Source organism: Xylaria bambusicola (genome assembly GCF_022495145.1).
Source record: "Xylaria bambusicola strain CBS 139988 unplaced genomic scaffold F5B22scaffold_42, whole genome shotgun sequence".
NCBI classification, from domain to species: Eukaryota; Fungi; Ascomycota; class Sordariomycetes; order Xylariales; family Xylariaceae; genus Xylaria; species Xylaria bambusicola.
In genome coordinates, this window is record NW_025953595.1 from 98,947 (window position 1) to 126,817 (window position 27,871).

Consider the following 27,871-nt stretch of genomic DNA (forward strand, 5'->3'; position numbering starts at 1 on the left):
TGCCGCAACTTCCCTAACAACCTAGGCTAACCTCTCGACTAACCTACATACTGTTGACCAGCATAGAAAACAAGCTTCGGGGATTCTCTCCCTCTCTCTCTCTCTGTCTCTCAACGGTCGTACGAGCTATGATACACGGATGACAAATTCTGGCTGCTTGCAGCGCGCCTATTGGAGCAAACACGGGCCATCCTGTTTGTGAGAAAGTCGAGAGACACTAAACCTAAGCGTCTCAGATAGCTAAACTTACCTTAGTTGCCGGGAACCACCCATGGCGCATGTGGGAACAATGAATTGTGGACTGGAACGCTTCAGCTGGAGCAAGTCTTCAGTAAGTTGCATTAACTTGGACTATTCAACAGGTGAGTGGGTTGGTTGGCTGACTACTGCAAGTAAGTGAGTGATTGACGCACACGAAGCATTGATTAATGAAATACGAGATACTCCCGGGTCTGTCTAACTAACTATGCGTTTGGTAAGATTCTTGCTGTTGAGGTAAATGGCTGTTTATGCTTAAGCTCATTCTCAAATCCATGGGTCGTCTCACGAGCAAAAGAGTCTTACGACGGTGTGAGACATCTCTGTAATTAGATGCCGTTGCAATGTTGTCATCGGTTAACTTCGTTACGCAATCGGCAACCCACACACACATCTTCAGCGGCGCTAAGTAACGGCTTGGTTAAGAAGGTACAGACTAATTAAGTGAGTGGCTCGCACACTGTCCAATTATGGCGTACAAATGCCGCCATAGCTATTCAATTTGATTGTTCTTCTCTTTCGTCCTGGGCTACAGATCTCTCGGATACCTGGGCTCGGATATGTATGTAGGCCAATTTGGCCGATAATTCCAAGATATATCTCTGATACGGGGTATCCCTGCTATGATAATGTCGTACATTGTGCTCACCGGCACAGGCGACTTGAATACACCGGAAGCTTAAGAGATCTTAGTTCTTTATAAGTGGCCGTTATAGATACTTATACATCTAATCGTGATAATTTGGAAGCTTTGTGGATTGTGCAAATGCCATTCATAGAGAGCTACTTCCAGGAGGCCCATGGCATTACCTAATAGCACCCTCACACTGAATGTCCGTTCGATGAGGCTATCTCTATTTGTCCTTCACACAGTTCTGTAAGTAGGACAATATTTAAACGAATTTATGTGCGCTTCACGAAATTTGAGCCCGCACCCTACTGATACATGCAGTACAGCATGATAAACCCACAGAGAGAGACTTGATCGCCATTTTAGTGTATCTATCTACTTACAGGTAAATCCACAATGTCTGCTGCCCTAGGCGATCCATCTCCACCAACTTAGCTGCCGCAGATACTTTCCAGCATATTCCCAGTATTGTACTTGCAAGTAGAACTGGAGTTCGGAAGGGTAGCCACCTCAGGCCCGCAAAACAAGTCCACATGAGTCGGAACTCGGGAGTGATTTGACGGATCCACACATGTGAGCCGCTCTCATGATCATCGGTGCTAATGCATTTTGCTCGCATACTAAGTATCAACTGCATTCTACCAGTCTACACTATCTCCTCTTATTGTCCCCGATTAGACCGATAGAGCCATAGAACCACAGTATTTCCCTTCTCGTACGACGATCTCTATTTACAAATTCCTCCCAGTTGACAGCACAGCGATCACGCCATCTACACATGGTGGTATCGATTAGACGATTTATTATGCCTTTCAGCGAGTTAGATATCATGGGTATCGTGGGGGTCATAATCCAACCAACGGTGGACGATCCCTTTCTCATTCAAACTGTATCTACACACGCTACCTAACTGAAGCAATCTCGAGTCTTTTCATTCTACTGTACTGCATGGAGAACACGAAAACGAAACAGTGGACCTCTTCAAACACGTTGAGTTGCGTTAGTATCTGTGATCTCCACCGCCGAAGGCCGTTTGTCCCCCTCGCCCAACGACTTGGATTCGGATGGTAACTCGCCAAAGAGCTCACCCATATGTTCTAGCGAGACACCTTCATGGCCAATTAGCTTGATAACCCCTTTTATGCGTCAGATAGCGGTGGAAAAACGTACCCTTGGTTTCTGGAATGAAGAAGTACACGAAGATGACCATAATGACACCAAAGCTGCCGTATATGAAATAGGTCCTAGAAGGCCACTGAATTAGCAGAATTCTCATAATAACCTCAAAATTGTCATCTACGTACCCGTATCCCTTGTAGCCCAATGTCGCCAACATGACGGGAAGCGTCCGGGCAACAACAAAGTTGAATAGCCACTGAGTGGCTGCAGCGAGAGAAACGTTTAGCGGTCGTAGACGGGCAGTCGGGATCTCCGAGACCAAGATCCAACAGGCTGGGCCCCAACCGAACTGGAAGAATGCGGCAAAAACGAAGATAAAGGCCAGGGCGAAGTAGCCAGCAACGGGCACCGGCGCACCGTTCACCGGTGGAGCAACACGGAGGTAGATGCCAATGTACCACATGCAAAAGGACTGGCCGATTCCCGAGACGAGGAGCGACCGACGGCGACCAAGCGAGTCGGCCATGAAGAGCAAGAAGACACTACACGAGACGACCTTGACAATGCCGTAGACACCGGTGCCGAGCAGGGAATTCTGGGTGCCCATGATACCAAGGTTCGTGAAGATAGTTGGCGCATAGACGTTAATGGCATTGGTTCCGGTCAACTGTTGAAAGACCATCAACAAGATACTCAGGATCGCTCGCTTGCGGTTGGATGCGACCGTCCACATCTCCTTCTGTAGCGACCAGAAGTTTGCGTCACCCATGAGTTGCCTTTCCTGCTCCAATTGATATGCGATTTCTTGGAACTCTTCCTGAAGATAAGGGTGGTCATCGGGCAGTTGTCGAAGTCTCCTCAAGATGTTCTTGGCCTCTTCCCATTGGTCCTTGCGAGCGAGGTACCTTGGCGACTCGTCGCAAATCAACATCAACGAGAAGAGAAACAGAGCAGGGAGACCTTGCACTGCCAGGGGCACGATGTACTTGGTCGCGCCATGCAAGTGCAGTTCGGCGCCGAAATTCGTCCAGAAGGCAATCAGACTACCAGTGACAATGAAGAGCTGGTACATGCCAGTAAGCAGTCCACGAATGGCCCGGGGTGCATTCTCGCTAACATAGATGGGATTCACGACACTGGATGCTCCCACACCAAGACCTATTTGGAAATTGTTAGTTAATCCAGAATTTCATAAGGTTACTGAATGATTCTTTGACGGATGGATACTCTTACCAGCTACGAATCGGCCAATGTATAGTGGTTCGAGATGTCCCGATGCCGCCGCTTGCAGTATCACTCCTGCAAGCGTAAATATAGAAGCATATACCAGACACCATTTACGGCCCAATAAATCGGCTAAGGGGTAAGCCGCGAGAGCACCGGCAAAGCACCCAGCTTGGAGCACGGACACGATATTCGCTTGGAGGTTCGCCGAAGAGACACTACTGGTGTCTCCTAGCTTATAGTCTCTGGCAGGAGAAATCCGCGTTAGCACGTCTGATTCTTCAAGATCGACATAGGCGGAACACGTTTTAGCTTACTCTATAAAAGTATCGAGCTTAATGACACCTCCGATGACACCACTGTCCCAGCCGAAGGAGGCAGCACCAAAACACGCCTGACAGATGTCAGCCAAAGAGCATTGAACTGATGAACGGGGAGCGGCGCAATCATACCGAACATGCTAACAAGAAGACTCTCCATCCATAGATCTCCTTGGGATCAGTTTTCATCGCCTCATTCTTCACGATCTTCTGCAGGAACCTTTGCCCCGACATCTTGCTGACGGATGGAGTACCCTCGGGTAATTGACTCTGCTACGATGGCCCACTCGTATTCCGTGTTTGAGAACAAACTGACCCAACGCTAACTGTGACCGTTAATTCCCATCGAGGATTGAGGAAAGGTAAGCCTAAATTAAACGATATCACACCCCCGAGCGCGACACGGCCTGTCTTTAAGTGAGCCTAAGCGTCGTTCGCATTTTCGGGGCGATGAGCCGATCCATAGCCATGGAGACCTGGCCGATGCAGCATGGTATCATTCGCTCAGGCTAGGTGCTCTCCTGAGGGGGGACCCGGATAAGGTCACTCACAGTTGGGGTTAAGACCCCTTACCTTGGGGCAAGTAGATGTCCTGGGGCCCGTTCGCGTTTGCTCTCAGCTGTTTCTAACAAATCAAAAGAAGAACATGGTCTTCGAGAAATTATTCCACCAAGCAGAAGTGGAGGAAGACGTCAAACCCCAGCTTAAGCTAAGCACATCCGGGGCACGGGAACCTACCCCATGGGGCCACCACACCTAGTGAGGAGTCTACCCTTGTTTAGTGCTGGAATCCTGCCACCGCGGGTTAGTTGAAAGTGTCGGTAACTGTTATAAGTGCCGGCCTTGGCTAGCAACTCATTCATGTTTCTCGCTGTGAATTCTTCCGTCTAGTCACCCTGCAAACTTGCCAGTCTCTGTCAGACAGGTCGCACATGCGTCAACGACAAATATCAGATACCTAGAGCTCCAACAGCAAGCCAAGAAAAGTCACAGACAGGGGTTGAAAAGTAACGGCCGGCACATAAATATACTAGCGAACCTACCATCGACAGGTTGGGTGCGGAGATATTACTACGCTAGATATTAGGCTTAATGACGGGGAAACGAACGAGGTGATTCGGTAAGCTATTCACCGTGACTCTCTCATGCATATGTTTTTCCGTCCTTGCAGGAATCTATACACCCATGCGTTGAAAAGTCCTTAACGCATGCAGGATATTTGTGAAGAACTGTAGCTGAACAAACTTTCTCTGTTGAGGCGAAAATAGTTCGTGTGTGCGTGCATGAGAAATTGTGGATATTGATATAAGTGTACGACTACTTATGATGCCCCATAAACCGCGCGGATGGAAGGGATGTATTACTTCGTAGGTAGCTATATATATACATTATCGCCGAGGCGAACGACGAAGTTCGGATGATTCCGCCTTGATAATGACAGTGCATGGCACAGCTATGTAACCTCTGGGAAGGTAGATAGGTAAGATGATAGGAGTGAGTATGAGAAAAGCAACGAGGTATTTGTGAGTTTCGATACTCTTTCTTAAAATAGGTCAGTCAAACGTAACTCAATTTATTTCCTGCCTCACCTTATTAGTGTACTTACATTTCCCAAGGGGGGGGTAGATGAAATTCGGGGTAATGATATGCGGAGTTGTGACAAACTACGTGTGTACCTATCTTGTGGGATCGGATCTGGTCTGGAGACGAACAGCCGCCATAGTCACATCTTGAAAGTTTGATCGCGAGATTATCACGAAAATAAACAAACTGAAAAAATTGACCATACATAAATTTATGCCAGACTACAGACGTTGGCCCGATTCCACGTGAAAAGATCTAGGCCAAAAGGAAGCATCCTATGACTCTACAGCCTCGTCACTTAACACGTCCACACCCAAGATGCTCTCAGATCCTTACCGCACAACCCTAGGCCGAGACCCAGCGCACCGCACCTGCGCCCTAAACGGGTACGCGTTCCAACAAGACGCACTTCACACATTCAAAGGGTGGCAGTACGCGTGTTTCTACAGCAGTCTAGCTGCTGACACCCCAGAGCCTCTCTACGTGCACTTGTCGCGGCGGAAATTACCAGCCGGAGATTGGGAGACGCTCGTCTTCGAGGACTATGCGCAGACCATAGACGATGGACATAACACAGTTCAGGTAATAGGGTTTCCAGCAAGTGATATGGTGATTTGAATTCGGGTGTAGAGTAAAGTGAGTGAAGGCGCAAGAAGATTTTATAAAAGGGGGCAAAGGAGAAAGGGATGATGATAGTAGAGATTGGTAGACCAAAAACTAACGCTTGCGGAGGAACGCCCGTAGCTCGGCATATGTCCCGGGGACGGCACCATCCACCTATCGTACGACCACCACTGTGATGTCCTGCGGTACCGATACTCGCGCCCCAGCGTGGCGACATCACCAGAGACGACGCCGTGGCACTCCTCGCTCTTTACGTTAACGCTCTCTACGCTCCCAGGCCTCGAATACGACGAGCAGAGCAATGAACTGCTGAGCTACATCACGTATCCTCGCTTCGTGACGCGGGGGCAGGATCTCCTATTCACGTTCCGCACGGGTAAGGCGGGGCTGGGAGATGACCATCTCTACGTGTACACGGCCCCGTCCTCCTCTTCTTCTCCAGCAACAGAAAGAAAGGAGACAGGAACGAAAGAAAGGCCGGAACTAGGACGGTACAAATTCCTCGGCACACATCTCAAGGGCGTGGCGAATAACCCGTACATCCACGGCATGGACGTTTCCCCGGACGGCAGGACGCTGCACACGACCTGGGTATACCGCGAGTTCGTGCTCTACGACGGCTGGGACGATCCGAGCGACACCAAGCACAAGCAGCAGGCGGGGCCCAATTCGGCCGCGAACAATCGGGACATATGCTACGCGTGGTCGTCGGATGGCGGGACGCGATGGCACGGGGGCGGGGGTAATACTAACACTAAGATCAATACTTCTAACACGGGAGAAGTCATCGCGGATCTAGAGCGCGGCGAGAGCATTCTCCCGTCGTCCCCGGGCATCGTGGCCTTCGCCGTACCGAAAGGGTCGGGACTGATGAACCAGGAGGCGCAGGCCGTAGACGGCGCAGGAGGCGTGCATGTTCTGAACAGAGATACGCTGGACGCGGGCGTGATGCGGTGGAAGCATTACTATAGATCCCCAGAAGGTGAGCTAGACTATTCTATTTTCCTATTGCCGAGAAAAATTATTTTCTCTGGCTTCCTGCCACCTAGTTTGTTGGCTGACGAGTTGCGGTACTCATATCCAGGCAGATGGGCGCAGAGACCGCTCCCGCATGTGCAGGGCGTGTACGGTGGGAAGCGCGGCCAGATCGCCGTGGGCCGCGACGGAGACTTGTTCTTCGTGCTTCCGCACCACGCGGACCCTGTGCTGACGATCCTGCGGGCGTCGAAGGCAAGTCGGTATGAGGAATACGAGCTCGTCTGGCGAGGGGAAGGGTTCGTGCCTACAGAGCCGCTGGTGGATAAGGCGAGGCTGTGCCATGATAATGTTCTCTCGGTGTATACAAGGGCATTTTCCGGATCTGGGGGTCATATCGACGTGGTAGTGCTTGATTTTCAGCTCTAGATACTCCTGAATTGCAGGATACCTAGATAGTCTTTGAGTTGAGGGCTTTTGATGTTGGAGAAACTGATTACAAGTGGTCTATTAGTAGGCTCCAAGGTGATCGATAATCTAGATATCTCGCTTGCTATCTTATACAATAGTTGTTCGTGGTCTCATTATTAGTCCCCTTTCCAAACGTACGTGTCCCCAATAACGTTACTTTTTTGTTACATGACCGTTGGTCTTCTCATCTACTTTCTTTACTTCCGGTTTTATTTCTGCTTTCGGAGTAGGCGAAGCAAAGAGTTTGGTTTGAAGCCATGCCTCTGCGTCAAATCCTGACACGATTGATATCTCCAATGCGCCATAGGCGACCAGAATGAGGAGCAAGATAATGTCAAAGATATGAACGAACCACCAATAGTACTGTCGGCCAAGTGCACAAACAGTAAACTCGTGTTTCCATTCCCAAGAATCTTGATCAAACCAAACACTGAGGAGTCCGGCGTGTCCACCGAAGTCAGCCATCATGCTTCGAACTGTAATCTCCCGAATTCCTGGAAGCCCTGTCTTCTCAGGCAGCTCATCCTTACGGGCTGCATCCCAGCGAGCGACCTGCCATTTGCGCTCATCGCTTGGCAAAGATTGGTTGATGTAGTGATAAGTATCGCAACCTTCGTGGTCATGGCCGTTCAGAATAACGCCCCTTCTTCCTGTTCCGGCAGCTGGTGCGTTTGCATCGCCACTAAATCCATAGATGCCTTCCAAAAACCCTCGAGAGGCGTCCGCCGATAACTGATTCTGTTCTTTGACCCCACCGCCCTCATGGAAGTCGAAGAATGGTGCGTCGACGCACACGCCTTCAGGCTTATAAAGGGGGATATGGGTGAGCACTATGGTGTAGTGGCCTTTGAATTCTACGGCCGAAGAAGTAGATATTATGGCGTTAATAAACTTATACGTGTAATCCTGCAGCGACTCGTTAAGAGCGGGTGTGTCTAAATTCATATTGTTGATATTCAAAATTCGGAGTTCTGGAAGTAGTCGGTTGGATTCCGGGTTGTTCTCCGGGTCAAATATGGTCGCATTCGTAACAGGATCCTCGATAGGTAGTTCGAAGCGCAGCTCATAAGCAGCTTTCCCAAAGGCGCGCTCGAACCGATCCAGAAGCTCTGGTGTCATATCCCCGGCATAACCTATATCGTGGTTTCCCACAACATTGATAAGTCTTCGCTGCCATATTGCTGCCTCGCTGTCCTCCGTACCCAAAATACCGCTCACGTTATAGTCCTCAGCAGGATACTGGGCGACCTCATCTGGGATGCGTTCGGCGCCCCTGAATGACCGACTCCAAAAACGCTTGCTGCGCCTGTCAAACTCGCGATCTCTAATCCACTGGCTTCCAAGCAGATCACCAAGAACTGTAACGTGTGTTGGCTTTGTCCACCATCTCATCGTACGATAAATATGCGCAAGGTAGAAGTCATTGCCAAAGAGGTCGATATGTTTGCGAACAGACTCAAGCGTGTCGGGGATGTCGTCGAAGAAAACGTCAACAAGATCGTGAGTGACCTGGCGGAAGCGCTTGCGCAATGAAGGCTGCTCTGTTTTGAATGTCAAGTGCCTAATTGCCCATTCGAGATGAAAGAAAGCTGGGCGACCGTAATTTCGAATGGAAGTATCGCCTTCTAGCTGTGGATCGCCGAGCGCAAGCAGTCGGAACGGCGCAAGGCCGGCGGCGGCGGCCGGGCCAGAGCTATGCTCTTGTTGGGAGTCGTTCAAAGCGAGGGAATCGGCAGCTAGGTTGGAAGCATTGGATGGCGTTGGCGGCAAAGGGAAAGCACATCCTCGGAAGAAGGGATAGAAGTACAGATGCAGAGTGCATGCTACCGCGACGACGGAGAGAATGCGCACGGCATTGCGAAGGAGAGAAAGGAGGGCCGCAGGTGTCATTTGGACGACAACACGGACTGGGGCCGTTGATGATGCCAAAATGGCCCTGGGCTATTGAAGCGGAATGAGGCGAGAAAGCCAGAGACAAAAGAAAGCAACAGAAGAAGGAAACGTTTGATTAAGTCGATTGCAGGAGCATGCTTTGAGAGCCGCGTAGCAATGAACCTACTCCCGATACAGAGAAGCATCAGGAATTTTGACCGTTAGAGGGCGAAATAGGGGTTCGCTTAGCGTAAGGAGGCCCCTACCGGTACCTGCAGGCCTCAAAATGCCTTGCATGTGAGAGGCCCAGGCGAGCAGGGCTCCAGCATAGGGCGCTCATTCCCCGCCGATGACCCCTGTAGTCCTTCCAAGGTCCTACCTATCTCTTACATATAGGTAGTATGCTAGCGGCTATCCTATCCACTGAGAGACGAATCACCAGTTTTTCTATAAAGTGAGCCGCCCTTTGACTTATTATCACCAACTCACCAACACATGGCTCTTGATCAGTCAGTAGTAGTGAGTAACAGCTCCTTCAGGAGATTTGGCATCATCATATTATCATTATGTTGAGGGAATCCTCAGGACTCGCTAGCAATCTATCATAACCTTGATCAGTTCAGATTGTCGTCCGAACTTCAAATAGCCATATCCCCCCCCAATAGCCTAATTCATAAGTCCAAAACGGCCATATCTCATAATCCATCCATGTGAGTGTGAGCTAGACTTCAGTATGCATATAGTCTGTCACGAGTCGCTAGCCTCTTCGGCCTCTTCGGCCTCTCCTCCCTCTTCTTCTTCTTCTTCGTCGTAAGATGGAAACTCAACCTCGAAGTCAACATCATCTTCGTCATCAGCCGCAATAGCAAAGGCGACCATCATATTGTTCTCAAACCCTTTGTCTACAGGATGGTCATCTGAATCGAAGTCCAGAGGCTTCCAGCCCTGTTCAGGCTCCGTCTTGTTCTTGAGCAGGGCAAACTTGATCTGAGAAGCCTCATTTGGGAGCTTAGATGTTGGTAAGCCGTCCGGGTATCTCTCTCCCAGAACGTCTAGCAATTCCTCTTGGACTTGGCTGAAGGTTGCCATGGGATCGACAAACAAAAATATTGTGTGTCTGCCATTTTTGAAACGGATCGACAAATCGATTTCGCGTCTGTTGTTTTGTTGCACCTGTGTGGTTGATCAGCTGGCGTGTCTACAGGCTTAGGCATGAAATACTATGGAAAGCTCTGGGGTCACCCAGCTCCTAAAGCAGAGGACTTCTCACCATGCTTGAAAAGGGCTTCTATAGCTAGGAGTCCTCCGGGTTGTTTTTTTGGACGACAAGGTATAACTGTGAGAGGGTGAAGCGCGAGCGTGGAATCTCAAAGCACGCTTCTCACATCGCCAACATGTGGGAATGGTAGATTGTAGAGATTCCTTGCATATCGAACGCGGAAACACGTGCGCGTTAAGTGGCTCTGTGCTGTACATCAGATGTACCCGCTTCAATACATAGGTACGTACAGTAGGTAACTGTACTTAGGCCTCTGTTACGGGCGCCGTATTATTAGTTTATAGGTAGCGTAGCTAGGTGAGACACTTGGTGCAAATGTACATGGTAGGTATCTTAAGTACCTACCTAGGTACTCTTAGCTGTATTTGTACTTATGGAGGGGCCAAATACCGAAGCAAAATACCTTGGTTGAAGAGTTGATCGGATTTTGCCGGGGCCATAGCTTTTTGCAGGTTGATGCCTTTTGCTGCCAAACGACGAGCGAACAAGAAACGTCTTTACCTATCTATACATATCTCTCTCTTTCTCTCTCTCTCGTTGCTCTTTCGCCATAGGTAGTTTTCACTTCTATGCAAGCTTCTGAGAAGAATTCTGGTCAACGTCTTCAATTCGCTACCCCTAAGCTATAATCCCCCCTCGACGACACCATGGACCAGACGGAGGAGACACGGCTGCGCTCCCGATCACCTCTTACGCGCGAAGAATACACCCAACTATGGAAAGATTCACGTCTTTCTATTCCGCCGCTGGTGCGGATACCAGCTGCCGCCACCACTGCCTTTGGCATCGGCATGACCCTGGGCCTCGCACACGGCAGCAAGATGGCCGGCCTCCGTTTTCGAGCCGAGCACGCTCACCGACTGCCTACGACCACGACCGGCTGGTATCTATATCATAAGAGCAAAAACTACCATCTAGCTCTAGGAGGCCTGAAGGAGGGTTTCAAAGTCGGCGCTAGACTCAGTGTGCTGAGCACTGCCATGTTCTTCGCCGAGAACTTGTTCGATGTTTACCGTGGAAGCCAGGACTTCATAAGTACCGTTGTGGCAAGTCTTGCGGTTGCAGGCGGATTCAGTCTATGGAGTAGGCTACGGCACCTGTGCAACATCGCATAATGCATTCGCTAATCATATCTATCAGATCGCTTCTCGGCTGCGGAAACAGCAAGAACAGCAAAGAAGGGGCTCATATTCGGCCTCGCATACGGTGGTATTCAAGATGCGCTCTCTCTTGCCAAAGGCCGCTCTGTCGGATATGTTACCTTTATTCGGAAGCAGATTGGCAAGCCCTCGCAAGACGCCGAATTATCTTCGTAAATCACAAATCATCCTAATGTCATGATGCCTGTACTGGTGTACAAAAATGGCGCGCGCAGGGGACGATGCCGAATGGCGGAGAGCGAAGACCCTTTTTGGTCGGCTGTTGCGCTCGAACTGCATGCTGACTTCTCGCGAATGGTTGGACGCAGCATGGACAGGTACATTCTGTTTGAACAGAGAGGCGTATACGTTCCATTGACCCCGCGCTCGCCTCCCTGGTCTTGCTTCCGAAGAAAGAGACGGGGTAATTGCATGGGAAAAAGCAATGATTAAAAATGCCGTGACCCAAGCTAGTCACGATCTCGCGCGACAAAGACGGGCTATAGTAAGCTAACAGAGCGTTTCGCCATAAGCAAACAACCGATTTCGGACAGGCAAGCCAAAGATACATAGCCTCAATAGTCCTCAACAATTCGTCAACCGGTCTCAACCGCATCGATCTTCACGCTGAGGCGGTAGGGCATTTGCTTGTTTGCAGGCAGAGCCGGCGCCGAAACGGGCGCATGGGAAACATCGGACGGATGTGGAGGCGCACCAACAGGAAATTTGCGCGGGCGGCGCGACTAGAAGGCACTAGTTCGAAGCTTACAATTCGCGCTTCCTGGGCCTCGAATCCCAGCTCCAGGTGTTTGCTGCCCCGGATTCCATGGCGTCCCCGGTGATTGGCCAATGCTCGTGTCGCTGGCCGCATGGTGTCCATTCAGTCAATTGGCGTCACGGTTACCTACGGCTCTTTACTCATGTCCACGTGATTGCCCTGTCCACCAGATAAGGGATGCGCCGCATATCCTCTTGTCATCGACTCGTAATTGGCAAGGCCATACCCTCGCAGCGGGTGTTGTCTATCCACGGATGCCAAATGATGACATCCTCTGCCACTCCCGCAATCTCCAATGCCCAGGGTTCCTGCAGACCTCTTTGCGAACTCGGAGATAGACTACTGCTCAGGAACGCCCGTCAAAGCCACCTAGAACCTTAACAAGAGAACTTAAAAGCGAGCCGTTGCTCCTTGTTCCTATCAAGATGTGGTCATCAATCTCTACCTAGGTACATAGCAACACGCCGTCCTTCACAGCAAACAACATACACATACCCCTTTCCTTTGCATTACTATACTTCCAGTTACCATTATCCCTAAGCCTAGTGTCTACATACTCTCCTCTACCCACACTAGAAATATTGAGATATAACACTAAGCAACTAATCATGTTAAAGACCCCTTCGTTGGGCAGGGCTTCCCTCGTCCCTTGCTATCGCATCTCTATATACAGCCCAGCATGCGCTCTTTACGCTAGCAGCCGTCATGGCCAGCCACGATACTTCAGTGCCGACCTACGGGCGAGGAGGATACACAGTTCATCTACCCGTTCATCAGCACCCGCTGCTGACCAGCTCTCTGGACCTGCTTCATCTCCTGTTGACGGACTTCCCATAAATATTCGAGCCGCTTCAGTTTCCACATCCGCACCCTCTAAACCAGCGCCACTGTCTATAATGCCACTGGCAACAATTCTGCGAACATGGACTTCAACCGCGATATCTTCATCTCGAATCCTCCTTCCACCCTCATTAATGTTCATGTCCACACTCGCACATTCGGAGACGGCCCTGCTCAACCCGGATAAGAACCCTTTCCTACGCTGGTTCTTGAAGAAGACCTTTTATGCCCAATTTTGCGCAGGTGAAAACCCCGCGGAGGTTCGCCGCACCATTGATGGACTGAAAGGCCTCGGATTTAACGGCGTGGTACTGGGCTACGCGAGAGAAGTGGTGCTCACTGATGCACAGACGCGGGATTTAGCTGCTTGCAATGATGGTGCGGCGGCTGAAGAGTGTGTTCGCGATGAAATTAAGCCATGGGCAGCTGGAACGATGGAGACGCTTCGCTTGACCCAACCGGGCGATTTCGTATCGCTCAAGTTCAGTGGTGCTGGGCGCCAGGCTTTATATGCATTGACGAACCGACTTCCTCCATCGCCACCCCTCAAGAAAGCCATCGATGAGATTTGCGACTTGGCCGCAGAGAGAAATGTGCCTCTACTCTTTGACGCTGAGCAGACGGCTATCCAGGCTGGGATTGACGACTGGACGTTAGCTTATCAACGCAAATATAACACCAAGCCGGGCCACGCCATCATCTATGGTACTTACCAGGCCTACTTGAAAGCTACACCTGCTGTCCTTGGCTCTCACCTTGCCATTGCGTCCAAAGAGGGCTTCACGTTAGGTGTAAAACTCGTCCGTGGTGCCTATCTTGGTAGCGACCCGCGCCACATCATCCATGACACCAAGGAAGACACCGACAACGCATACGATAGCATAACATCCAGCTTGATCAGGCGAAAGTGGGGTCCTACCCTAAACCAGGACGTCGCGTTCCCGCAGGTCAGCATCGTCCTAGGCTCTCACAACCTTGAGTCCATGGTCAAGGCACGCCAGATCCGCGCCAGCCCCGAATCCGCCGGTACAGAGCTCGCCATCGCGCAGCTGCAAGGCATGGCAGACGAGGTTAGCTGCGAGCTTCTCATGACGCGACAGAATTCAGGCTCGGAATTACCTAAAGAAGGCGCGAAGCAACAGCCCTCCGAGGCCCCGCGCGTCTACAAGTACATTGTCTGGGGCACCACGGGTGAATGCATGAAGTATCTGCTTCGCAGAGCTCACGAGAACAAGGACGCCGTCGCCCGAACGCGGCAAGGGCGTGATGCAGCGTGGGCGGAACTCAGGAGACGAGCCAAGGCCATTGTTGGGCTGGCTTAGGTGTATTCCTCCTCAGTTTCTAGTACATCGTCTTCCACTCTGTGGAGGTGAAACCTGACTAGATCTCTTGCGCATGAGAGGCTAGTTTATGATCAACGCCTCATAAATTTCGGGATGCATCGGACGGCGGCGCTTTAACAGTTGTTTTTTACATACTTTGTGGTATTAGCGAACGAGATGGGTTATGCTTTTGTGTGTGTTTTTTTTTCCTGTTTTTCCACTAATAAAGATTTCCCACTTGAGGAACTCAAGATGAGCAAAAGCGGAGTTTGTACAGAGGTTCAGTGCATACATGCGTGCTTAGATATATACATACATAGATATCAAAATGCCTATGAGTAGTACCAAATATACCTCTTTTGGTTCTGCCTGTTTTACGCCCAGTATAGATCAACTTCTTTGACCATTTCATTGTTTGTTTATTTTTTATATTTTTTTAGTACTGTCATTACCTAGGTAATTATACCCCCCGTAACGCCATACCACCCATAACCAACGTCCCCATCTCCCTGTTCTTTGCGCCCGCGTCTTTTATCCCGTCCAGCCAGCCCATGCCATTCAGCTTGTAGTACTTGCGCACGCGGCCCCAGTCCGTGAGCGCTGAGAGCGTTTCGTCCGTGAACGGAGCCGGTTGTCCTTTTACGTGCGCTAGTAAGTGCTTCTCTACGTCTTGGGCTGCTGCTGATGATGATGATGGGGGTGAAACTAGTACTTTGACGACGACTAGGTCCTTGGTTGTCGGCGTTATGCCGTATCGGCGGTAGGCTTCGGCGATCTGAATTGTGTGTGTTAGTGTATTTGTTTGTAAGTGTGGTGGTTTGAGCTGTTGTTTGAGATATATGTGTATCTTTTTGATATAGGTGTGTACGTATAGCGAGAAAGAGAAATGATGGTGGCGCGACATGAGTATCACTTCAGTGTGTGACTCTGAAATATTTCAGAGTGATGAGATGTTAGAGGATAAGCGGCGAGGAGACAAAAGTCTTTCGCAGGTAGATAGGATAATGCCATTCTTTCCTCCTACTCACATTACTGGTGGGACTGAGAGCATACACCATTTCAGAGTGTACATTCGGCGTCTTCAGGGCCCCCGCTACCTGCAACGTGATGGCCTTGAAAGCGGCGCTGAGAACTTGCATACGTGAAGGAATCTGCTCATATGTTCATAAGATTTTTTTTTCACGTCAGCGTCAGACTCGGTGTGTCAGATGTGCGGTGTGAAAGAAAAAGAAAAAAAAAAGCTAAGGTCTAATTTGATTTTTTTTCTCTTTCAATAAATAAGGAGGAATAGACGGGGAAGTAATTTGCGAGCGGCGAGGAAGACATCAATCATACCACGGCGGCGTCGATCAAGGCGTACTCGAAGTCTGCGTTGCGGGCCAGCAGCTGCTGGTGCAGGAACGCGGCGTTCTCGACACCGCGGAACACGGCGACGTGCACCGAGTGCGTCGAAGGCACGTGCTCGAGCTGCAGCGTTTCTAGAACGGACGTGGACGACATTGTGGACTGTTGAGAGGCGCCGTTCGCCTCCGGCACGGCGGAGTGAGGATGACCTTGAGGTTGAATCTGGTGGTGATCTATCTTTTGCCTTTTTGCGCTCGGTGTTAGACGGAGCCCTGCCTCTTTATTTTGCGAATCTGGGGTTTTGGTAGACTTTGATGGCTCTTGGAAATTCGAGCCCATTACTGGAATTATGACGAGATGAATATATAGAGATTGGAGTGTGTATCTTGGTCAGTCTTCATGATATCTTCAGTCGCATTGTCGCGACCCCGGCACCGCGGGGCACAGCGGGGCATGGCATCCAGGTGTTGCCAGCTGATACTTAGCAATGCGTCACGGCTTGTTCGATATAACTAGACAAATCAGGTTTCTTTTTCTAAAGAGATATGAGAAAATCTCACTCAATGAAGATAAAGAGAAATATTATTTACTTTCTATGCTAATGTTATCTAGGCGCTACATAAAAGTGAGTGTCGTGTAATTTGCTACCCGAATGTAGCGCTTAGTGCTGGGTGGAACGGGTAATGGTGGGCATGTCATTGCGATTAAGGGTTTGAGCTTCTCGCTGACTTTGCCTCGCTTTAGCATGTTAGAGAGAGGCACGCACGGGAAACCCGATGTATTCGCCGTGATATTGCTCGAAATGATACGAAGGGAATTACTGTATGTATGTAGTATGCATGCTTGCTACTGTAGATCGTGGCGATGATGTAGTATTGGTGTGGAAACAGTGGGCTATCATCACCCTGTCGTGATAGGTAGATAGGTATCATCGTTTGGTTTGGCTTCACTGGATTATCCCCGTCGTATCCCTGCTATAACTCTATTCAGCCGCAGTCCTAGACTAGTGATCTTCGCAGGGCTGTATCCCGCCTTCACTAGTCGGATCGTAGGACTTGACGTCAAAGTCCTATGCATAGAGAGCTGAGCCAGCGCCGCCACCGTGTAGTGGCCAAGCCACATATAGTAGGATATTCTGAAAGAGCCAGTAAAATCATATTGAATTGAGTATTTTTCAGTCTTTGATCTCCTTCAACCCTACGTGATCCCGACGCTAGTAGACCAGAGGTTGTCTGGCATGTTGTTGAAGCAGTTTGCTCTTGTTTGATTTGCTCAGTTACATATTGAAACACAGGAGATGGCATCATCTTGAGTATCCAGTTATTTCGCGTCACGGACCAGTCCGATTCTTAGCCTTGTATTCCTACAGATTGTTGACTATCCAGTAGCTTGATTACCTGACAAGCCATCGCTGAAGTTCAGCAAGTTCTCCGCCTCACGCTTCTATAGTCTTCCACTCTCGTCATTCCCCTATCATTAGGTGGCTTCAATGATCTAAGCCTCGTTAGCTGACAGGTTTTATCACTCCACCATGACACTTGATCAATAATTAGCTGTGTTGTATTTACTGGAATCAAAGAGGTCCCCCTGATGTCCATCTTCCCCAATCTCAGTGAACAGGTTTTGGAGACTTCTGCGAAGTTCTACTTCCAGCTGACGTAGTAACGTATAAGGTACAAAGCCTTTATTCTCTTCTGTCCTATCCACGACTTCCATTCTATTAGCAGCTGAGACGTAGTTCGTAGCATGGGTATCTGAAATCGCGCTCTCCTCCATCGGTTTGCCGGCTCTTAGTCTCCTAAGTTGTAGCGAGAGCGAGCTGACAAGTTGCTGCACAAGGTGAAGGTCCTCAACGCGTATCTTCGAAGAGTAGCTATGTCCCTCGATATCGGGAGTGTTGTCCATGTATTGGCCGAGGTTGTGGTCGTTTGCTAGTGAGGTTTTCTCAAGCTCGCGGGATGTAATCTTGAAAACCCCCATTATCTTGAAGGCGAGCAGGCTCTTGAAAGATAGCAAATCCGGGTCTTCAGAGCACGTGCATTTTACCATGCTGGTGATTTCTTCCAAGCATTGTTTCCCCTCCGTGCTCCACTGGCTCGTCCGGGTACAGTCGCTTGTATATTGTTCCTTGAACACTGAGATCTTTGACGGGCTCAGGGAGAGTTGCTGAAATAACCCAAATGCACGGATAGGGCACGAGCATGGAGGTTGTAAAGGAGGTTCTGTGGGCATGGTTGGGAGGTTAAGATGAGTGTCCGTAGCCGGACTCATTACTGGCTGATTAGGGTTGGAAATAATTGACGAATCTAAGATCGTATTTCGTAGAAGGTTTGGCATCGGCATCGGCATTGGCACTACGGGGTGATGGGGGTTAAACTGAGTGAATTGATACGCCATCGCAGTTTCCGGTTGCGGATCGTTCACGTTATCAATCGAGTCGAACATGGGTTGGTACAGAGAGACCCCCGTCGCATCACAAAACCAAGGGTCGTATGTCAGTGGCGAAGACATGACGGGTTCTCCAGTGAGGAAGCCAGAATTTAGAACCATGTCTTGGTAAATAGGAGAGCCAAGGGTTGTTGGAACTTGTGTTGCGCCCGGTACCAAAGTGGTCCATGGCATCGACACCTCAGGTGAATGCGCTGTCTGTTGAGTAGGAGCCGCATGTTCGACGTTTTCCCTTCTTTCTTTCTCCGATGCGGAGGCGCGTGTTCGACCTGGACGCCTGCAAGGAACATAGTCACAACTTTTTCCTAGCCTCATACAACGGGCACAAGCTGGTTTCTCTCTGCCGCATCGCAACTTAGACTTAGCACAGTTGAGACAACTATCTCGAAGCTTGACTAGGGGTGGCGCCCATGTTGGTGACGACAGTACCGGGGGCCAAACTGATGACATGAGCCTCGCTGATCAAACGTATTAGTGAACTACAACGTCTTCAGTAAGAGAAAGCACTGACCTAAGCTAAAGTATCTTACAATAATTCATATGGATGCTAAAGTAAATTCTCTATAATATGACAGTCTGTATCAGAATTCAATGGTGAGCTTGGTTCTGGTTGAATATAAGGAAGGACGATGGAGAAGACGAACGAAGAGAGAAAAATATGTTACATGATTACTTCAGGCTTGACCAAGGAATCTAATTTGTCATTCCCGTGTGGCACGATCGTATTTATCGAGAACGGAGCCCGCAGCGGAAGGTTACATCAAAGTTAGAAGAGATTCTTTGGATACTTGAGGCGATGCCAGACTTATACGATAAGCACATCCTTCCTTTCGTCAGATGGTGCTATGATCCCTCATGGTTATGAATTCAGAAGTCGAGCTGACGTTAGATGAAGAGGCCTGGTAAGTTACACAAGCCCGCCTAGGATATGTAGATATACATACCATGATACCTAAAACCACCACGATCATTGGTGTACGTCGCATACCAATAAGGCTATCAACAGGCTTCTGATGAGTGATCACCCCGGGGTCCGTTTGGTTGTACACAGCCAATGCAACTTACTAGTGCCGGAGGCATCTACAGTCGCTGTGGCTTAGGCTATTGCAATAACAACCGGCATAAGTAGGGAAGATTATTAGAACTGACTCTGATCGCACCATGTAGCTCTATTAGGGGTATGGAGAGGGTCCCAATAGCGGGTCAGGTCGGCTGAGGAGATCTCAAGGGCCCAGTGTCTGCGTTCGCAAGTCGAGCCCCGAGGATGCTCTTTTCACTTGGAAGAACCAAACATTGGCCATGAAAGAAAGCATCTAAATAGCGATGTATGCAAGGCCAACGGAGGTTATCAACAGAACTGTTATCATAAGAAAGATGAATGGAGGACGGCTGAGTTGTATGATCACCGGGTCTCCAGTCTGCCCTCAAGGTGAATCCCATGGCCTGACACGCAGGATTATGCGTGTGCAATGACCACATCGCTCTGTCGCTCCGCAAGCGGCAAATAGAGCTCCCGGTGACCGGTGACGTTAGGATCCCGTAGCATGACAATACATGCTTAACAATACCTACTGCCTTGTCGTCCGACGACGGCCTAATTATCACACCGCGTCTAGCTGTTAAGCGCTATGTGGCTGGAAGGCTCGATTCAGCATGTTTTTCGCAGTTGTGGCGCACTAGATTCGCACATCCGATCAAAGCAGAGCGGCGTGACCGTTCGTACTGAAGAATTTAGCCACATCGCCACCAGCTGAGAGAACGTGACCGGGATGCCGAAAATATCCGGGCCAGGAGCGTAACATGGCACATGGAGAACGTGATGAATTGGCTAATCAGAGATTAGTATCCCTCTGGGGAAAAGGTCAGGCTTGAAGACGTACCTAGAGCAATCAGATACCAACAACCAAAAGTTCGGCTAGCGAAACAAGGCATTGCGTCACGCATATCTAGGCAACAAACAACCTAGGCCAAAAGTGAACCACTTATGTTATTAATCTCTCTTCTAGAGTCTTGCACGTTAGGTTGGGTAGCATGACTAAGGCCATAGATAGGAGCAGATCTGAAATTCAACTCTGAACTGTCAACGCATTCTGAACCAGTGCATTTTCTCTTGAGAATTAGTTTCTAGCGCTTGATTCGAATAGCATATTGATGCTGATGAATCTCGCGAGACCAGGATAAATAAGTTTACTAAGATATATAGCTTTCAAAATGTTGGTGTTGATTCTCGAGGGATTCGAACCACTTAGAACTAAGTAAGGAGACATTAAGCTACCACTAAGGGCTCAGCTTGCGTCACTGGGGTTGGATGTGATTGATGTTGGCTTAGCATGCCCGGTGTTAGGCCTGTCGGAGATTTTCGAGGTTATCATGGATTTGTGCTAAACAGGGGGTCGAGCCGAGTTTCGGCATTCACTCGAATTGGAGTCGACGGGGAACCCCGTAAGCGATGAATTCCAACTAAGATCTCCATGTAAGGCTGGCGGTTGGCGCTTACTAGTGGGGATAAGACTTCCATATTTTCCCGGTTTGGAAATGTCCAGACTACCCAGCAGTATTGAAGTAAGGATGGTGTATATTCATAGCCGTTTTCGTGTCAACTCAAGAGCGCACGACTCATACCTGCTCAGGAGAATATGAATTCCTTAGTTTGAGATATATTAACGGCATAACTATTATAACAGATTAGCATCGATTTCGCTTTCGTTCAACTACATCTACTAGAGTAGATATGCAGTTGCACGAATCAGAAAAGGGTAGCCTGGCGCAATCGACTCGCGGCAAAGAAGCTTTCAAGGGCATGAACCGCCGAAACTATTGTTCGACACTACACACGTCAAGATGGCTAGTGTTGGTGTATATATAGCTGTAATACTAGGTAGCTGAACACCTGGTGCATCGGGTTGTGCTCATAAGCATGAAATACGGAAATCCGTTCTGGAAGACTACAAAACGTAAGAGCAAGCGACTCTCATACACACAAGACTAGCCGAGCTGTACACGTGTACAACCCCTTAAACCTAGACAGACGCAAGCCACACTCTTCCAAAACCTCAATGTGCGATTTTAACCCATTCGGTAATCAGATTAATTAACCCCAAGCCTCAGACGCAGGGTTCAAATCCCTAGAAATCCTTATCTTAACGTCTACCGTTTGGTCAGGTAGGGATGCTCACCAGCTAAACACAAGGCAACGCTAACATTACATCTCACAGTTGTATCCACGTAGGTTCCTTATAGGCGGGAGCACGATATGTGTTGTTCTTCCTCTTTCGCGCTGGGTTTCTAAGTAACCAAGGATTTGATTTTACGCGTGTACGGAAGTCCAGTCCATATCGTCACGTTCATTTAGTTCATGCTTATAAAACTACTGATAAACAAACAGCTTCCATATCACAATCGAAGTTCCAGTAAGCAAATGTCCCGATCCCATTCTATCATACTGTACAGTATGCGCTGTGCTGGTTCATAGGCCTAGGACCGGACGAAAAAGATCATTTGATATCTGACCTGATAGCGTTGCACGGTTTGTAGTCAGTCATTTCTAATTACCCTACATATATACCAAAAAGATAATAACACGCCCCCTGACAATGCAATGCGATGCCGTCTTTCATATACATGCATGCATAGATCTCGTCGTGACGGGTGTATCGTGGATTATAACAGGTAAAACATGGGACACCAAAGAACAGCTAAAAATGGCGGGCAACAATGACAACCTCAAAATCAGAGGATGAATGGCACCCCCAAGTTTTTGAATTCAGCCAACTACTGTGACAAATGCCTCCTTCTTTCGGAGCCCCCCAAAACGCCGTGCTATTCAAAATCATCAGACAGAATTGTCTTGTGCAAAATACAAAGAGAAAACAGGCACACGTAATCGGAATCGCTATTTACACGCCCCCAACTCCGTCCGTGAATAGTAGGAGAGGCCATTGCATCTGTGCCGAGGAGGACGTCAAGGTCGGATTGCTCATGCTCATGGTCCCCACACTCATGCTATTAGCCGCATCGTTGCTGCCGTCGAGGATGCTTCCCGAAGGCCGATGGTTGTTCGCGCCTCCTAGCGACATAAGAGCGTTCGCGCTGTAGCGATCCTGGCTGTCGACGACGGCAGCGGTCCAGTCGTGCCACGTGTTGCCTCCTGATGATTGTGGACGCCACATAACGTCAGGCGGCGTTACTTGTGTTGCTTGTGACGCGAAGCTGGCCAGTGGATTGTGGCTGGGAACGTGAACTTGGGAATGTTGAGCCTGAGCATGCACCTGGGCTTGAGTATGTGCCTGAACTTGAGCTTGGGCCTGTGCACGAACTTGGGCCTCCGCTTGCACTTGCACTTGAGCCTGGGCATTTGTCACTGGTCCCGCCGCCTGGGAGTACATGTAAGAGGTGCTTGGGTCGTAAGAAATACCGTTAGGAGCATGTGTAGTTGTGTTGGCATAGTTGTTGAGGGGTTGGTAGGTGTTAGAATTAGAAGTATTCGTCTCGGGGTAATAATTATTGCTACTTATAGGAATACTGTGTTCCTTTGAGTCATTCATTCGCTCAGGGGTGTTGTTCATATTTGAACTTGAATTCGAGTTGATTGACATATTGGTATAAGAAGGCGAATGAGATTCTCGCTTAATCACGTCAGGAGAAGCGTGTGAGGGCGCTAGATTTCCATTTGTAGTGTTCAGAAGACGGTCTCGTTCAATCCACGCTATGGTGCGGTCAATGATAGAGCAGACCGCATCACGAAGACGAGTGCCAGAGCCTAGCAAGGTGGTGAGTAGTGTATTCTTCCAGCAGAGATGAGTCAACTCACCCATCAGAGTACCAGTCTCAGCAAGGATTGTAAGCCATGTTTTCATATCCTCGCGAAGACTCTGCACCTCAGAAGCCGTTATATCGTGCCTTCGATCCCAATGTGCCACCAAATCAGAAAATATAGCTGCGACATACACCGCATTGCAGTACCATGTCGTATCGAGGCACTTCAACTTATATAACTTGCGTGCATGCTGAAGCATAGCCTTCGCAACCTCCCCACATATCCTGGTGTTAGTAGCTAAGATCTCGGGATCATCCGTAGCGGCAACTGAAGGGTGCCTCAAACACAAACGAAACTCTAGTGCCGAAACGCTCGCATATATGGCGGACATCCGCGTCTCCTTCTCAGGCGCTTGCGCATCTCCTATCCTAAGGCCTTCCGGAAGATGCTCGCGCCAGGATTGCAACTGCTTCTCGAGACCTTCGACAATGGCAAGGTACCTCTTTGGGTCCTTCTGCGCACAGTAAATGTCTGCAAACATCTCGAGATACAGTGTGGCCATCCTCGAAGACGCAACACCTATGTCGTAATCGCATCGGCCGGGTATCGATGTGTCGACACCATGCTCCGTCAGCTGCTCATCGGGAATTAATTGTGGAAATTCGACATCCATGTCCTCCAGTCTTATTGGCATTGGCCTACCCATCCGTCCGTTGAGTACCACGGCTGTCGACAGGATAACCCACCATACGCGTTTTCGAAGTTCGTTTTCAAGGTTGGTGCCCTCGCCGGGCTTCTTCCAGACTCGATGGTACCCCATCTCTATCGCTAAGTTTACCGCATAAGATGCTAGGATGCTGCTGGAATCGGGTTTTGGAAAACGCATCGTGTGAGTAACTAACATAGACAGTGCTTGTAGGCCCTTCAATGTCCGAGACGTTATCAAGTAGAAGAACTTGCTTAGGCCATAATGATAATGCTTGTTAGACAGGTCATTCAGATGAGCTCTTTGCTCTGCTGATTGTTCTCGATTTCTTATACCGTATTGGAGGTAGATGGCAGCAAATACCATGTGTATCATAACCTCCTCTGCAGCACTTAAAGTGAAGTTAGGGTTATCGTAATGTTGTCCTAGCTAAACGGAGTCAACCAAAGCTGATTGGTCTAATTGTATAGAAATAAAATCACTTACCAGTGCCATGAAGCTAGGTTTATGAAGCACCGGATGAAAAGGATGAATCATTACAAAGTACCACTCGGCATAGTTGAAGGCATCCTGCCTAGGTGGTAACTTGATAGCAAGAGGTTGGTTTATATTCATGATGGACTGCTGTAACGCTTGAACAGACTTGTTATATAGTGAGGACCCTTGTGCAGACGCAGGCGGTTCGTCCATATCTGGAACATCTAAGGATCCAATATCGATGGTACTTCCAAGGATCGATAATGAGGTGCCCTTGATAGAGCTCAGGGGCGCCTGATCAATGCCAACACCAAGGTGAGCATCGGCAGGCCTCGAACCGGCAGAATTTTGAGAATTGGCGGCCATGGACATTACGGCCGGCCGGTCCTTGCTCCAGGTCGGCGCGCTGGGTTGGGACCATGGCTCTTTCTTAGTAGTTGTGTCTTCCTGAGGCGAAGGCTGGGGTTGCGGCGTGGGCGTAGGCGTTGAATTGGACGTATCATTGCCATCACTCTTCGTTGAACCATTTGGAATTGCGTCAGCGGGAAAGGAGGATGAATGCCACGGCTTCACGTCTATGCCATTTTCCCGGAGTTTCCTTTCCATGTCTCGTATGTGGGTCATCATATCCGTCTTCTCACGTTCGAGTTCTTGCATGTAGCCTCTTCGTTCTGTTCGGCCGGAAACTCGGTCGGTCACATAGCACTCGAGGTTCTGGTTGATGCAGTGGGAACAGCCTTCGGGAAGGGCATCGCATCGTATCTTGCGAACCTAAGAGAACTGATGTTAGAGAGGCCCGGCAAGTAACTGAGTGGGCAATATATCCATGCTGATAAAGTATCTCGGCTCTCATAACCTAATAGAGGAGGTATGACGACGCAAGAAGAATGAGGGGGGGGGATGTGCAGGAAACCGACGCATGGTGCACTCGCACGCACATAACCGTTGAGCCGATGCGAAAGAAGCGAACCCCAAACGCAGCTGTGAAACACCAGCGTCGCGTCGACCAAGAGAAACCCCTAATCGCGACCGGTCTCCAAGAAGAGCCATGAAATCGGTAACTATGGCTAACTACTATGGGGGCTTTCTCTAGGACGTGTAGACATGACAGCAGCATGGCAACTTGATAGCCATAGATCTGCACAATACCCTATATTTCACGGAACTGTGGGTAACTGAAGTCAAAACACAAACGCATACGTGTATATACATATATACAACGCAAGCACGCACACACCTTACAGCGGTCGCAGGCCTGGCCGGTCCGAGTGTAGGACTGCAGCTTGCTCTTTACGACGCTCGAGAAGTCGGCGCGACCGGATCGCTGGTCGAGGCGAGGGAGCTTGCATTTTGTCGCGGGCGATGATGGGTTGCCCAAAACATCGAGCACGGCAATATCCGCGTCACCAGGCCGTTTTGGTGGACGGCCTGGAGGCATGGCGGCGCCGCAGCGGTGGTTAGTGAAGCCGTAGTGGCAGCGCAGCACGGGCGGCGGCGTGTCTGGCGAGCGTCGTTGTCTTTCTGGTTTTGCTTTTCCGGAACGATTGCGCGATGATTTACTTGGAGATCCAAGACAAAGCGAAACTGGGGATGCGCACTCTATGGCACGGTCGGCCGAAGAAGAATCGGACAAACATTGGATGACAGAACCGCAAGAATCTGACCCATGATCGAATTGGGAGACTTGGAGGTGGAACTTGCCGAAGCAACCCTCGAGAGAAGGGGGCCAGGGAGCGTAGTAACATCATGGATGCCCACTAACACCCGCAGTCTGCTCGTCCTATTAGGCCCTCGGCCAGCATCACAAGGGGAAAAGTCGATGGTCCCCCCCCTACACTACGTGATTTGCCCTGCAGAAGAACAGCATAACGGCGGGTCGGCGAGGTACAACGTGCAGTCGTGCCAAGCGACAAAGTGCCAGAGTGCCTAATCATATTCGAGTATTTCAGCGGATCTGGTAGGCTGTGCTAGCGTGAGTAATAATACAACCTTGGATCATCGCTCAGCTTACTCACCTGGAAGACAAGCACCCGAGACACCATGCCAGACCATACCCTACCTGTCGGTCTGATACGACACTACACATGGCCACTGATGACCGACATTCCTCACTACCACACACTATTATGACGTACACCAACTAGTTTAGCATAGTGTGGCTTCGGCATTGACCATATTTAGCCTTGACAGGAGGTCTCCGTGTGAGAGCAGGCACCTACATGGGTCGGTATACCTATGTAGGCAAATATGCTGCCAGAGCTCTCCAAGTCTACAATCAGTCGGGAGTCGTAGAGCTCAAGAAGGCATCGGCACATGTCTTCTCCTGCCGTCCACATCATCGCCGGCAGGATAGTTGGACGCTAATGTATCACCTAGTGTTAGCCTGTTAATGTGTTGAGGTAGATGGAGATCTAAGGTTAAGTTAAGTAAGGTTAAATCGGTATGGGCGCTAGGCGTGGCTTCATGATTGAGCTCAAGTTACTTACATACCGGTAGTAGTATATGTAAGTAAGTACTCACTCATGTTTAGTGTTACACTATATATACTACCTTTAGGCGCAAAGACCAGCAGATCTAGTTCTAGTTTGCTGCAACTTTCGTAAAAGACGATCCTGCGTAGCGCTATACACGATGTACTAACCTAGGTAGTATAATTACGCGCGGCTCTACCGTTCGCCAGACTGGGTCAGCAAAAATGCGTATCGCGGGAACCTGGTAGCTTGTAATTTCGTACTGGCCCTTACCCTGTAATTAATAGGTCTAGGATATAAGGAATTGCCTATATAAGTCAATCAAGCACCTTTTTTCATATTCAGGGTTTAGCTAGGGGCACAGGGTTAGGTGAATTAAGAAAGAATTGATAAGGTCACACTCGAAGAAACCAAAAAGAAACGGGTGCATCCCCTCAGCCCTGCTCCTTACATTAGTCTACCTGAGTACAGTAAGGGCTGGACCTTGGCAAAACGTGGCTCGCATCTACCAAAATGTAACCAGCCTTTTTATACCGGATTTTTAACACGATTGAGGCCTCGGTACTCGTTGTAAGGATGACACTAGACCGAGGCAATTAAGACGGATCATGAGAAACGCTCTTCACACCTCATCAAAGCACATTCGTGCCTGTATATCCCACTATATACTAGCTACTTGTTATTAACTCAAATGCTGAAAGACTTACGAAATCGGCGAAAGTAAAGCAGTCTATCGAAGTAGTAGCAAGGGAGCTGCGGGATTTCGAGATTATCTTGTGCAATAAAAAGATCCATCGCAATGGCTTCACATTTTCGGGATGCGTAGCCGTAAGCACACATGGTTTAAAAATGGGTTGTGTTTCTTTCCCCATGATGAATAAATCCCCAGTGATTGAATCTATAGATAAATGCCGATTGAAGTGTAGACTCTATCTACCTCTTTAGGCGTGAATGCCTTAGCCCGATACTTACTCTCATCCACTTCACAATATAGCGTAATCCCAGTTCAGGATTTCAGAAGCATCATAAAGTGGAAGGGATCCTTGTGCGATTTCGTTCCTGGACCCTATACATATCATAACTCAACAGCAATTTGCAGTCACTAATATTGGGGTGATGAGACATATTACTCAAACTTCGAAAGACGTCAGAATATGATCTTCAATGCAAGCGCTACATAGCTAACGATTGACGCTCGAGATGGGTCTTATGGCATACATGTTATGTTGCTTG

General features: G+C 49.2%; 9 protein-coding genes across 9 annotated transcripts; 3 read left to right on the forward strand and 6 right to left on the reverse strand.

The window, feature by feature from the left end:
- Positions 1-1,698: 1,698 nt before the first annotated feature.
- F5B22DRAFT_370238 (MFS sugar transporter-like protein) lies at positions 1,699-4,191 on the reverse strand. Its single transcript, XM_047971157.1, has 6 exons — positions 3,685-4,191; positions 3,550-3,626; positions 3,242-3,477; positions 2,194-3,166; positions 2,060-2,133; positions 1,699-1,998 (listed from the first exon to the last, which is right to left on the reverse strand). Exons 1-6 carry the CDS (start codon positions 3,784-3,786, stop codon positions 1,871-1,873), a joined length of 1,590 nt encoding a protein of 529 aa, XP_047828035.1. The 5' UTR covers positions 3,787-4,191; the 3' UTR covers positions 1,699-1,870.
- A 1,023-nt stretch (positions 4,192-5,214) lies between these two features.
- F5B22DRAFT_618341 (uncharacterized protein) lies at positions 5,215-7,225 on the forward strand. Its single transcript, XM_047975687.1, has 3 exons — positions 5,215-5,718; positions 5,881-6,742; positions 6,845-7,225. The coding sequence occupies exons 1-3, from the start codon at positions 5,455-5,457 to the stop codon at positions 7,162-7,164; spliced, it is 1,446 nt and encodes a 481-aa protein (XP_047828036.1). The 5' UTR covers positions 5,215-5,454; the 3' UTR covers positions 7,165-7,225.
- Positions 7,226-9,316, reverse strand: F5B22DRAFT_618348 (uncharacterized protein). Its single transcript, XM_047975688.1, has one exon. The coding sequence runs from the start codon at positions 9,094-9,096 to the stop codon at positions 7,360-7,362; it is 1,737 nt and encodes a 578-aa protein (XP_047828037.1). The 5' UTR covers positions 9,097-9,316; the 3' UTR covers positions 7,226-7,359.
- Positions 9,317-9,536: 220 nt separating this feature from the next.
- F5B22DRAFT_618350 (uncharacterized protein) lies at positions 9,537-10,495 on the reverse strand. Its single transcript, XM_047975689.1, has 2 exons — positions 10,349-10,495; positions 9,537-10,251 (listed from the first exon to the last, which is right to left on the reverse strand). The coding sequence occupies exons 1-2, from the start codon at positions 10,349-10,351 to the stop codon at positions 9,826-9,828; spliced, it is 429 nt and encodes a 142-aa protein (XP_047828038.1). The 5' UTR covers positions 10,352-10,495; the 3' UTR covers positions 9,537-9,825.
- Positions 10,496-10,794: 299 nt separating this feature from the next.
- On the forward strand, positions 10,795-11,683 carry F5B22DRAFT_370469 (uncharacterized protein). Its single transcript, XM_047971160.1, has 2 exons — positions 10,795-11,440; positions 11,498-11,683. The coding sequence occupies exons 1-2, from the start codon at positions 11,005-11,007 to the stop codon at positions 11,671-11,673; spliced, it is 612 nt and encodes a 203-aa protein (XP_047828039.1). The 5' UTR covers positions 10,795-11,004; the 3' UTR covers positions 11,674-11,683.
- Positions 11,684-13,170: 1,487 nt separating this feature from the next.
- On the forward strand, positions 13,171-14,436 carry F5B22DRAFT_638264 (proline dehydrogenase; the record flags this gene model as incomplete). Its single annotated transcript, XM_047977562.1, has 1 exon — positions 13,171-14,436. One exon carries the CDS (start codon positions 13,171-13,173, stop codon positions 14,434-14,436), a length of 1,266 nt encoding a protein of 421 aa, XP_047828040.1.
- Positions 14,437-14,666: 230 nt separating this feature from the next.
- On the reverse strand, positions 14,667-16,480 carry F5B22DRAFT_370374 (kinase binding protein CGI-121-domain-containing protein). The gene is made up of 3 exons (XM_047971158.1): positions 15,772-16,480; positions 15,465-15,587; positions 14,667-15,211 (listed from the first exon to the last, which is right to left on the reverse strand). The coding sequence occupies exons 1-3, from the start codon at positions 16,117-16,119 to the stop codon at positions 14,897-14,899; spliced, it is 786 nt and encodes a 261-aa protein (XP_047828041.1). The 5' UTR covers positions 16,120-16,480; the 3' UTR covers positions 14,667-14,896.
- Positions 16,481-17,204: 724 nt separating this feature from the next.
- On the reverse strand, positions 17,205-19,081 carry F5B22DRAFT_370383 (uncharacterized protein). The gene is made up of 2 exons (XM_047971159.1): positions 18,740-19,081; positions 17,205-18,686 (listed from the first exon to the last, which is right to left on the reverse strand). Exon 2 carries the CDS (start codon positions 18,676-18,678, stop codon positions 17,323-17,325), a length of 1,356 nt encoding a protein of 451 aa, XP_047828042.1. The 5' UTR covers positions 18,679-18,686; positions 18,740-19,081; the 3' UTR covers positions 17,205-17,322.
- Positions 19,082-22,124: 3,043 nt separating this feature from the next.
- Positions 22,125-25,605, reverse strand: F5B22DRAFT_649352 (fungal-specific transcription factor domain-containing protein; the record flags this gene model as incomplete). The annotated part of the gene is made up of 4 exons (XM_047979159.1): positions 22,125-22,987; positions 23,039-24,119; positions 24,177-24,938; positions 25,405-25,605. 4 exons carry the CDS (start codon positions 25,603-25,605, stop codon positions 22,125-22,127), a joined length of 2,907 nt encoding a protein of 968 aa, XP_047828043.1.
- Between the last annotated feature and the right edge of the window lie 2,266 nt (positions 25,606-27,871).

Excerpts from the sequence above, each read along its gene's own strand:
- F5B22DRAFT_370238 (XM_047971157.1), bottom strand. The coding sequence starts at position 3,786 with ATGTCGGGGCAAAGGTTCCTGCAGAAGATCGTGAAGAATGAGGCGATG. Across the intron at positions 3,478-3,549 it reads AAGCTCGATACTTTTATAGA|AGACTATAAGCTAGGAGACA; the intron begins GTAAGCTAAAAC and ends TTCTCCTGCCAG. Across the intron at positions 2,134-2,193 it reads TTGGGCTACAAGGGATACGG|GACCTATTTCATATACGGCA; the intron begins GTACGTAGATGA and ends GTGGCCTTCTAG.
- F5B22DRAFT_618341 (XM_047975687.1), top strand. The coding sequence starts at position 5,455 with ATGCTCTCAGATCCTTACCGCACAACCCTAGGCCGAGACCCAGCGCAC. Across the intron at positions 5,719-5,880 it reads ATGGACATAACACAGTTCAG|CTCGGCATATGTCCCGGGGA; the intron begins GTAATAGGGTTT and ends GAACGCCCGTAG. Across the intron at positions 6,743-6,844 it reads TTACTATAGATCCCCAGAAG|GCAGATGGGCGCAGAGACCG; the intron begins GTGAGCTAGACT and ends ACTCATATCCAG.
- F5B22DRAFT_618348 (XM_047975688.1), bottom strand. The coding sequence starts at position 9,096 with ATGACACCTGCGGCCCTCCTTTCTCTCCTTCGCAATGCCGTGCGCATT.
- F5B22DRAFT_370469 (XM_047971160.1), top strand. The coding sequence starts at position 11,005 with ATGGACCAGACGGAGGAGACACGGCTGCGCTCCCGATCACCTCTTACG. Across the intron at positions 11,441-11,497 it reads AGGCGGATTCAGTCTATGGA|ATCGCTTCTCGGCTGCGGAA; the intron begins GTAGGCTACGGC and ends CATATCTATCAG.
- F5B22DRAFT_370374 (XM_047971158.1), bottom strand. The coding sequence starts at position 16,119 with ATGGGCTCGAATTTCCAAGAGCCATCAAAGTCTACCAAAACCCCAGAT. Across the intron at positions 15,588-15,771 it reads CCTTGATCGACGCCGCCGTG|ATTCCTTCACGTATGCAAGT; the intron begins GTATGATTGATG and ends ACATATGAGCAG. Across the intron at positions 15,212-15,464 it reads CTCTCAGTCCCACCAGTAAT|ATCGCCGAAGCCTACCGCCG; the intron begins GTGAGTAGGAGG and ends CACACAATTCAG.
- F5B22DRAFT_370383 (XM_047971159.1), bottom strand. The coding sequence starts at position 18,678 with ATGTCATCAGTTTGGCCCCCGGTACTGTCGTCACCAACATGGGCGCCA.